The 10,967-nt window shown below is 45.0% G+C and overlaps 2 protein-coding genes across 3 annotated transcripts in view; one reads left to right on the top strand and one right to left on the bottom strand.

Annotated features, from left to right (window-relative positions):
• The window catches only part of LOC105563771 (breast cancer anti-estrogen resistance protein 3), a 12,655-nt gene extending 3,558 nt beyond the window's left edge, over window positions 1-9,097 (top strand). Inside the window, exons 1-7 of one of the 2 annotated variants that reach the window (XM_012015668.1) lie at window positions 45-406; window positions 1,446-1,668; window positions 4,288-4,402; window positions 6,044-6,283; window positions 6,543-7,692; window positions 7,868-8,170; window positions 8,372-9,097. In XM_012015668.1, coding sequence (XP_011871058.1) covers window positions 298-406; window positions 1,446-1,668; window positions 4,288-4,402; window positions 6,044-6,283; window positions 6,543-7,692; window positions 7,868-8,170; window positions 8,372-8,703 — 2,472 coding nt within the window. In that variant the 5' untranslated portion in view covers window positions 45-297 and the 3' untranslated portion in view covers window positions 8,704-9,097. Of the gene's footprint in view, window positions 1-44; window positions 407-1,445; window positions 1,669-4,287; window positions 4,403-6,043; window positions 6,284-6,542; window positions 7,693-7,867; window positions 8,171-8,371 lie in introns of those variants that run through there. The other variant, XM_012015669.1, reaches the window with a different exon arrangement.
• LOC105563769 overlaps window positions 1-10,287 on the bottom strand; it is an 80,569-nt gene extending 70,282 nt beyond the window's left edge. The window contains exons 1-3 of the mRNA XM_012015665.1: window positions 10,162-10,287; window positions 9,869-9,965; window positions 9,576-9,675 (exon numbers count right to left, since the gene is read on the bottom strand). The gene's annotated coding sequence lies outside the window, so the exon portion shown is untranslated. The remainder of the gene's footprint in view (window positions 1-9,575; window positions 9,676-9,868; window positions 9,966-10,161) is intronic.
• Between the last annotated feature and the right edge of the window lie 680 nt (window positions 10,288-10,967).

Below are 10,967 nucleotides of genomic sequence, written 5' to 3'. Positions count from 1 at the left end.
AAAAAAATCGACTGTATAAATTAAAATGGCCCACCCTGTATATTGTATATATAGACATAAAGAGAGGAGCGAGCAGGTAGAGGCAAGCGAGCGCAAAGGTGAGAAAGAGGTGGAGGAGTGGTTAGCGGGTACGGGAGAAAGAGAGAGAGAGGCGAACAACTTTACAAACCTGCATTCCTCTACTCTGCTTTTTCAAACGCGTACAAGCCGCTGCATCGGCGGAGAGACCGGCCGCACTCGCTGTGCATTCAAGTTCGACGCGCGCACGTATATAATAATGCGACTCGGACGGGCTGAATGAAATTGCGATCGCGACCGTCCGCCGTGCGAAATCGTACAATTCGTGAAAACGTGAACGCGGCCACCGGAATGGAATCCGTAGAGCTGGAAGACGGCGCGAGCATACGTGAGTGCGCCAGAATGCATGTAATCCTCATTTCCACGTGTCATGTCACTCAGAGATTTATATAGCAGTGCGTGAATGGATATATCAGCCGTGTTTCATATCGTCGCAAAATTACATTGGTCACGGTTTGCATACAATAGGAGTGAAACGACACATCGTTTAATACAAGGGAAATTAAAGTAGAGTATATATTATCGCAAAACAAGCAAATATGCACCTCGTTTTAAGTTGCTTACTCCTAATGACACGCGGAGAGAATCATCTATCCAAATTTACCCTGAAAATCGTGTAATCGTGGGACAATGTGGCATTTTCAAGAACTTTGTGAAAGTTTTTTGACCTACCGTATTTTACTACACGGAAAAAAGAATGATGTATCGACACGATCGGTGCAATTGAAATAAAATCGTTGAAACAACATCAGATTGTTGTCTTAATAATCTGGATATATAGTTCAATGCTTAAAATTCAAATCCATAGCAAGTACAATTGAGTGAATTCATTTATGTTTGTGGCAGCTCGTGAAACATTAACGTTCAATTCAAGCGACTTCATATCTTGTTTAATTCAACAGCATCTTATTCCGCGTAGTAAAATGCATACCAAGGGCCAGTCTCGTAAACGTCGGTTAACTGTTAACCAGAGTTCAGTCAACTCCCTATCTTTTTCTATCTTATTATCTAAGAAGAGACAGAGAATCAATTAACCTTCGGTTAGCAGTTAACCGACGTTCGCGAAACTCGCCCCAAGTATTTTTAACTTACTAGTGAAATGTAGGTATGGTAAAATTTCAGAGACTCATAAAATTCTTTGAATTTTCAAGATAAATTTTAAAAGAAAATTCTGTGTAGCCTCCCAACGTCTATGTCGAGCGTGTATCTATCGACGCTATTGGTGTCCGATTAAATCGCGTTTCGTCACGCATTTGCTACGGCCCTAAATTTTACTTTTCCACGCCCATGTTTACGTTGTACGCGTCAACCGAATTCGAGAGAGACGATAGCACTTTTACACGTAAATTTCTTTGCGGCACATTCAGGCATAGCATGGAGCTTTCGATTCCCATCTATGGGTACTCTGCAGAACCTAGGTACCAACAGCCGACGGCGCAAACGGAATGGCCTCGCTTCGTCGGACTCGTGTAAGGATCTTCGGCAGAAGAGACACACGATACACCTGCAGCCGGAAGTAATCATTCAGAAGGAACCGTGCTTGATCGTGACTCCACCGTCACCTGAGGATCTCGTTGAGGATAACTCGAGGTACGTATGAAACGCGTGACTACGCACGACCACATATTTGAGACCGCATTTAAAATAGCAGAGATACCAAAGAGATGACGCGACCAGCGCCAAAAAATTGCGGCAAGTTTTAACTTTTTATTGTGGAGGGTTAAATTTTCTTTACCTACTTGGACCGTCGTATAAAGAGAATAACGAGTTAAAAACGTGGTGCATGCGAGGCGAAAGCTGGGGAAGAATGCGAGGAACACGAATAAATGAAGGTGAATAAGGGATTAAGTACTACTATGCGAGAGACACGACTAAGTCGAAGGCCCAAAGTTATAGCTTATGAATTAGCCTTCTTTGAGGGTACATCGAGATACCAGTACAGGAATATAATGGGCCTGGCGACTCTCGAACCGGTTTCTCTCGATCTCTACCTTCAGAATGACGCACCCCGTTCCCGCGAGCGGCCAACAAATGCGGGAATTCTGTAACAGGAAAATAAAACCGGGAAACTATAACCGAGCCACCTGTCATCGAGAAACGCGACCTCGGACATCGTGACCCACTCGAGAGAAAAATGCGCACGTCACTCCGAGCGTTATCGAGATGACTGACGGATCAAAGAAACCTATCAATCATTCACGAAACGTTCTCTCCTGATTAATCTCGACGAGATCCGTAGAGAGATGCGTCCCCCGTTCCCGTGTAAAAACTTAAAACGATATTGTTTGAGCGACAGACGCGCACAGAGGGATATCTTCCCCTCGGGCGGCTTTCGAGATAAATCCCGGTGCAGATGCACGGCCGGTCAGCAGCGGTGGCAGCGATCCTGACGAATGTTACATTTACATGCGAGACTCCGTGGCGGTGACATTGCAGCCCGCAGGGAGATAAACGATTTTGCAACCGCTCTTCTTCAAACCGCGAGTTTTGCCACTGACTACGCAAGATTGTTTCTTTGTTTCTCTTATTTCAGTCGAGCTCGTTGTTTTACACTGAATTACTCTGAGAAACTTGAGAGCTGTTCAACTTACTCGTCATTTGTTTATACAATTTCATTTACAGACACATATTATACGTATATAATATGGATACATTTTATTTATGATAAGTAATTTTTAAACGACCTACACTGGCCAATGTTTTAATTTAGAAAACACTACAACGTTTCGGTCCCGGATTTGGACCCTTTTCAAGTAATCTGAAATCGTACACAACTCAACACTAAACATTTTTCAAAATAAAGTAATTATAATGTAACATTGTAGCGTTTTTTAAATAAAAACACTGGCCAGTGTAGGTCGTTTAAAAATCACTTATCATTGGGTTTAAACTACTGGCGATATTAAATCGATTTGTGAGTTAGTTTATTTATATTCTCATTCATATTTGTATATTATCGCATTGCATCTAACAATGTAATAATACAAAAATTTATAGTTCATACGAGATTATTTTATCGCAAAGATTAAACAATTCTCAATTACAGAGGATGGAATTAAAAACAGCCTGAACAAGCAATTACACTTTAAAGTCACTTCTCATACGAGAAAATATAACATCGGCCTAGGGCATATCTCGATGGCGCCGCTTATCGAACGTTTCCGGATGACGCAAGCGCACCTTGGCCGTCGACCCCCTCCGTATACGCAGCCCCTTGTCCGAGGAGATCAATAACCCCAGTATTGACGGAACCCGGTCGAAAGCGATAAAAGCAATGCACTTTTATTCCATCTTGCATTACGTCTTCGCGATATCAGAAGATACGCAACGCGAGAAGACCCCATCGTCGGCACGCATGTACTTTCGATATCCGTCATCAGTCAAAGCCACTCGCTTTGACGAAGGAGAGAAGGGGCGGGTATAGAGTTGGGAGCGGGTGTGGAAACGAACGCGAGGGCGATAACATCGCAGTAGTGTACCACCGGGGGTTCAAAGATGCGTAATAATCGCGGATAAATGTAAAATGCGACAGACTTCAACTTTTCTCTTATCTACCCTCGCGTGCGATTTAAAGTGGCGCGAGAAGAAATGCAAAACCGACCGCGATGGCTAAACGCAATATTGCACTCTTCGCGGAGAAATAATTGCGCGTTTAAATCGCCCGACAAACGACGACGATTTAATGGAGTTAACAGGCCGTGTGTCGAGTTACGCTCACCAACAACGAGAGCAGCATCGTTACTTTCTACGCGCTCGTTATCCGCTACGGCGTGGCCCCTCATCGCGCGAGACCCAGCTCCGTCGGATTTAACTCGTTGGTTAATCGCCGGCAGCGCGTACGAACGGACAAAGAAGTCGACGGGAAGGAAACATTTTCCTTGGCACGCGCAACCGATCTTTCCTCTTTCTCTTTCTCTTCCTGCCTCCCGCCCTAACCCCGCGATCTATTAATATCAGCTCGATGGTACCCCCCGCGACACCCTGTGAAAATACGATCCTGCTTGAATCGCTGGTCAGTGGGGTGCGTGCGTGCGCGCGCGCACTCTCTGAACTCGAGAGTCGCGGTCAAATTCTATCCGCCCGTTCGAAGAGCCGCACGGAGCTCTCCTTCTGGACGGAGGTACCGGGGATCTATGGGAGGGAACCTTGCCGGAGGTCAGGCACGAAGCGCAGAGATGTGAGCGACTGAAAGTGTCGTTCTGATCGCAGGACGCCGGAGGAAGACAGCGACGCGAGGGTGGATCGCGGCACATACCCACCGAGTGGCCAGGAGCCACCCCTGACGAAGGCACCCGAAAGCGACAACAACCTGTCCCCACCGATGGTGAGTACCTGATCATGTACAGGCTGTTTATCTTCCCCAAGATTAAGTTTTGTCCGCTGCTTGCGGAGAAATTCGTGTTGGATTAATTAAATAAATCCAGCCTCGTGTAATCATGAATATTCATACGAGAACCGATTTGGCTAGATCCAATTAATTCATCGTACACCGAATGTCGTGTACAATAGATATTGTATCTATCAGCTATCTATCCCTCGCTAAATCCCGGAAATCCGGGATCGATTCGTCCTTAGCGAGTATGTCAACGTTATCGTTAGCGAGTTGTATCAATTTGCAGTTAATTTTGAAATCACGTGTATCACGTGAGGTAAAATCTTAAAACTAAATGAGACATGAGGTTTTTACTCCTTCGTGTTCCTCCGAAACTTGAAATTCCCGAACAGTCTTTTCGATCGTTCATAACACAAAAACTGGTCTCCGATGTCTCTCTTCGTAAAAATTTTAATTTGATAAAACAACCTATAAAAATGCACTAGCCAGAACGTTTTTCCACGTCGCGTCGCGTCTCTCACACACATTCGCGTAATCGATCAAACGCGTAATTATAGGTTTAAGTTATTCAAGTGGCAACGCCAGCTTCTTGTCGCGCGTTATATAGGAAGCAATTAAATAGAACGATACGCTCTCGAGTACAAGCAATGATGGGTTGCGAGATAGCCGGGCTACTTGACGCGGCACGTCGATGACGAGTCGCAGACCATCGACGGCAACACGACGGGGAACTCAAGGCTGCTCTTGTTAAGCCAATCTTCGCTGGACCGCAGACTCCGGGTCTCTTTCCAGCATTGATTGCTACAATTGTCTTACGCGGAACGTTCGAGCTTCTCTTCTCTCGTGCCGAGTAATTAATCAACAATACGAGAATGCGCCGGCGTGATATATTCAAATTGTTCACGATAATAATGATTCGTCCGTTAGTGTTAAAGAAGAGTTCATTGCCAGAGTCAAGTTTTTAATCGATGTTAACTGGGCGTTTTTCTTTTTCAATTTAACGGTTACGTATATCCGCGATATCTCAATTTCTCTCTTAATATGCACACGGAAACAACGAATGATGTTGTATCAACAAGATCAGTGCAATTGAAATAAATCCGTTGAACAACGTCAGTATTAATAAACGAAAAACATCAGATTGTTGTCTTAATAATCTGGATATTTAGTTCAATGCTTAAAATTCAACTCCATAGCAAATGCAATTGAGTAAATTAGTTATGTCTGTGGCAGCCCGTGACATTAACGTTTAATTCAAGCAACTTTATTTTGTTTAATTCAATAGCAGGTTTTTTTCCGTGCATATTTAAAATGAAATAGTCCTGTATTATGAGATAGCAGGTTTTCAACACCCAAATACAATCACAAATCTTTTCTCGCAACGATTACACAATTTAACAATGAATTTTCCACTAAACATATTTCGCTCCGAGGGCAATAAATTGATAATGGAATCAACTGATGACGCCTGTTAATTTAACAGAAATCCCGCTGTCCCATATTAGGATCCTATCTCATAATAGAGGACTTTCCTATATATTAGCAAACAAAACGTTTGAAAGTAAATTAGGTAACTAAATAGAAGTGAAATTCAGATAATATCGAAGCCTTGCCTTTACATCGGTTTCTAAGGAGCCGTCTGAAGAGTCTATTCGTAAACTCCTGGAAAGAGAATTGCGGCTTCTCGATCCTCGAGATCTACGATCGCACGCCTGGTACCATGGCAGCACGTTGCGCGGTGGACGGAAAGGCGCGGAGGCGGAAGTGCCAAATGACGGGGACTTCTTGGTGCGCGATTGCGCCTCCCAACCCGGCAATTATGTCCTAACCGTACGATGGAAAGGGCAACCGTTACATTTCGTCATCAATCGAGTAAGTTGCCACGAAATTGAGAAGAATCGCTTTAAAAATCCTAATCTTACATACGAAAATAAGTCGGGATCTTTGAGTTTTAACATTCATGTTCATGTTAGACAGATTGGTAAAATACGTCCGAGATTTCCTTCTTTCTTAATCGTTTTCGATTAGTAAAGAAATATTAAATGTATTCATTATTTAAAGTGTTTTAAAACTAGTTCAATCCTACGAAGATTTAAAAGATTAAGAAGTAATGTAATTCTTCCTGTGATAGGTCGTAATTCAGCCCGACACGGTTTACGAAAGGGCGCAGTATCAGTTCGAAGACGATGCCTTTGACACGGTCGCCGACCTGATAACCTTCTACGTTGGCAGTGGTCGACCGATCAGTCAAGCCAGCGGAGCCCGAATTATTACTCCGAAGCCCAGATCGGTTCCATTGACATGCGTTGCACCGCCCTCGAGTAATCAACACTGCTCTAGTCCTTCTTCCACCTCTCTGTCGACCGGTTCGCCACCTCGCCTACCCAGAAAACAGCAACGCAGCCACTCTCTGACCGCTCAGCATCATGTCCCGGAGCAGCACGTCGCCCGGGACAACAACCAACAAACGGGACCGCAGTTACCTATCCAATCTAGTACTTTACCACGTGTACCGCCAATTCAAAACCAACCGCCCTCCTGTTCTCTGTCACTGGGACGCCAAAAGATCACCCGGGTGATATCGGACCCAGCGCTACAGCAACAACAGCAACAGCCACCGAGTCTGAATCTTCAAAATACCCTAAGCACGGCGCCACCCAAGCCTCCCAGGGTGCCCTACGTGCCGAATCACCAGTACCACCATCATCACCATCATCACCACCATCACCACCACCATCAGAGCTATCAGGCCTCCGGCAGCGACAGCGGGAACGGATCGGGTGATAGCGAGTTCGAGACTAATAATTCTGGCGGTGCCAGCAATCCCACTTCGGTGCCGATCAAGGGTGTGGTGATACGCAGCCATTATAACACCAATAACGATGGCATCAACGGCAACAACAACAGCGAATACGAATTGTCGGCAGAGGAACAGTTGGTGGTAGCCGCGCCGTCTCTAGAGATCGCTACGATGCTCGACATCGAGGGTTTTACGACATTGCTGTTACCAGCCGGCGAACACAGACCTCTGGACCCGACCGCCCTGAGAGGAGTCTCGGGAATGTTACTGGATTCGGCGCCGAGAGTGCTCGCATCTCACCTTACGAGGCTCGATCTCGAGGTAGCGCTTCAACCGGGACCAGGAAACAGAAGTGGATTAAGCGGTATCGAGCTGGCGACTCTTCCTCACGGTAGACAGGCTAGAATGGATCTGATCGAGAGATCCGAATGCATAAAACTATTGGTGGCGGTCACCGTGCTGGCTGGCGCTACGGCTATAGGTGAGTTTTGAAACTTGTTAATTTTTTTATTCAATTAACAATTTCGACTATGATGCATGTTTATCAAATTCAGTGAGAAGGAAAACGTTATAGCCAAAATTTACACGAGACAAGTCCAAAGGCGGAGCACTCGATCTTTCTTAATTTTTAAGCAATCAATTGTTAATTATCGCAGAGAGAGCGGCTACCATCAGCAAATGGATCAAAGTGGCAATCGACACGAAAACCGCGCTCGGTAATCTTTACGGCTTCTGCGGCGTGATGCTCGGCTTGTGCCTGCCGCAGATTCAGAGACTAGCCAACACGTGGCACCTGCTGCGACAAAAGCACACGGACGAAGCATTCAGCTTCGAGGCGAAACTAAGGCCTACTCTACGGGCTATGAACGAGTGTACCAATCCGCAGGCACCTAACACGACGTTACCACATTTGCTACCGATCGCGCTACTTGGAGAACGCGGTCCCGAAGACGTTCTAGGTACCCACATAAAGAATAATTATTTTCATTAATCGCAACTTGGATTATCGACGAATAAACAGAAAAGGCATCTTTCTATTTTAGACGCTTCCGCGCAATTATTCTAGATACAAATATTTGTTTCGTTAGCGTCTGTTTTGTTATTGTGAATTGCTAATTCACAATTGCTACATTGTGTCCATTTAGCGAAATTGATTGTAGGTACCGTGGCACCTTTCGGACTCACGGCAGCGATTCTTTCACCGTGGGAAAACTCGGCGTCCGATTGCGGCCTATCGATCGTCTGGTCGCATCTCGAGGCGGCTCGCAAGCTCGCCGATAGTCTACCGCTCTTCCGCAGGAATGCGGAGATCGCGCTGGAGGGTTGCAGGAGCGACGAATTGCTCTCGGACGCCTTTCGCACCGAATTTCACATCAAGTTCTTATGGGGCAGCCGCGGTGCCACCGTAGCTCCGGAAGAACGTCACTTGAAGTTCATTCAGGTCTTGGACGCAATGTACGACAAGTGTGTGGCGAGCGAAGTGGCAGCTTAAAAAGCGACCATAGGATCTCAAAGATCTGAAGGGGTATTCGAAGAGGCCTTCGCGCCCTCTTCCTCCAAGTGCTCGGTGAATGTCACCGTTCTTTCAGACTTTTATAGTTAAAAATTAAAACATCCCGTGCATTAATCAAGTGATATCATCCTATCGCTACTATAATCGTAGAGAGCGTAGTCCCGAAGTATAACAAACCCTGCCAAACATCTAAGCCCGACGCTTGTTCCGAGTCGTGTAAGCAATGGCACCCAAAGAATCGATCGAGGAGCTTGACCGAAGCCTACCTGTATCGTCAACTGTACTTAACTTTAATTGACAATGTAATTCTATAATGTTATGTTGTAAGTGTTGTTCATATTTGTTCATACTTAATAAACAGATTAAAAAGGTATTGCTCAACTGACTCAAACCTTCAGCGCAATTTTTGTCAAAACTCTCTCGAGACAACAGATTTGGAAAATATTACACGCATTACATGTAATTACATGCGATATTCGCGGATTCACGACCGCCATTAAGATTTTAATAGAATTACAATTAATACTTGCAGCTTTCTAACACACGTGTAACGAGTCATGATTTATCTTGTAATTTGTAAAGTACGAATATAAAATTCAAATTATTTTAAAATATTTAGAAAACTTTACTTTTCGTTATTACGTCAAATTTTTTATTTTAACCAATTTTTTAGTTTTTATTTAAAGAAAGGTATTTACTGAGTTGCAGTTTCCGGAAAGTGTATGAGCGTTTCTAATGTTTCATAAATCCTCTTTGAATTATCGTTCATAAATTAGTTGAATAAGTACGAAAAGACGATTGATTCCGCAAGTAACAGAATATTATATGCAAATAATAAATAAATCACTCACCCAACCGATGTCACTCGGCGCTCTCCAAGCTACCTTCTCTTCCATTTTCTCCAACTCCGCCTCGCAGTTTCCTCCATTGTCCTCGTACAACTTAACGTTTCTGAAAACAAATAATTTTTCATTAAAAAAAGATATTTAACCGAGTTAGAGTTACAGTTTCCAGAAAGTATATGAGCTTTTCTGTTTCGTAAAACCTCTTTTGAACTATCGTTTGTAAATTAGCCGAATAACTACAAATAGACAATTTATTTCGCAAGTAACAAAATATTATATGCAAATAATAAATCACTCACGCCACGCTTCCGATGTCACTCGTTGCTCTCTAGGCCTCCTTCTCTTCCATTTTCTCCAACTCCGCCTCTTCCATTGTCCTCGTACAACTTAACGTTCCTGAAAACAATTCATTTTTCATTAAAAAAAGATATTTAACTGAGTTAGAGTTACACAGTTTCCAGAAAGTATATGAGCTTTTCTGCTTCGTAAGTCCTCTTTTAAACTATCGTTCATAAATTAACCGAATAAGTACGAATACACCATTTATTTCGCGAATAACGACAATATTATATGCAAATAATACATCACTCACGCTACGCTTCCGATGTCACTCGTTGCTCGCCAGGCTTTCTTCTCTTCCATTTTCCCCAACTCCGCCTCGCAGTCTCCACCATTGTCCTCGCGCGACTTAACGCCTCTGAAAACATAATTAATTAATTACGACCGCGCGTACGAATTACAGGTCGAGAATACGACGCTCGCGCGGCGCGTTCCGCTCGCGGCGACGCGTTCCCCTCGCGGCGACGCGTTCCGCTCGCGGCGACGCAACCAACGCGCGAAATTCCGCGAGACTCCCGCGATGTCGCGTTATAACGCGAGCCGACGTCTATTTAAAGCGTAAACTCCATCTCCAATCGATAATTATTTCGGTAAATGAATGCATTATCGGTACTTTCCGCCAAATTCTCGCTCGACTCGAATTGTCGCCGCCATGTTCGGCAAATCCGCGCCAAACTACCGCGACCATAGATGTCGCGCGTGGCGAAAGAGCGAGAGAGAGAGAGAGAGAGAGAGAGAGAGAGAGAGAGAGAGAGAGAGAGAGAGAGAGAGAGAAGAGAGAGTGCGTCCGTTTCACGCACGACGCGCATCATTTATCCTTGTTACTCACGAAATGTTAAAGAAGGATAAACGATCTGCACTGTGCGCATCGTGCGTGAAAACGTAAAGCGTACCCGGTGAGAGAGACGGCGAATCCCGCGAGTGCCGGCCGTCTCTTTCTAAAGCCGGACGCGGCGGGTGGGGCGCGGCGCGATCCATAGTTTCCAGGGCGACGGGGGAGAGAGAGAGGGCGCGAGGGATGGCTGCCGCGGGCGCGCGTGGGGGGGGGGCGGGGGGGGA

The sequence above is a fragment of the Vollenhovia emeryi genome, unplaced genomic scaffold (assembly GCF_000949405.1).
Source record: "Vollenhovia emeryi isolate VEMERY1.0 unplaced genomic scaffold, V.emery_V1.0 DF939172.1, whole genome shotgun sequence".
In the NCBI taxonomy this organism is placed as follows: domain Eukaryota; kingdom Metazoa; phylum Arthropoda; class Insecta; order Hymenoptera; family Formicidae; genus Vollenhovia; species Vollenhovia emeryi.
This window is presented reverse-complemented; position numbering and strand designations above follow the sequence as displayed.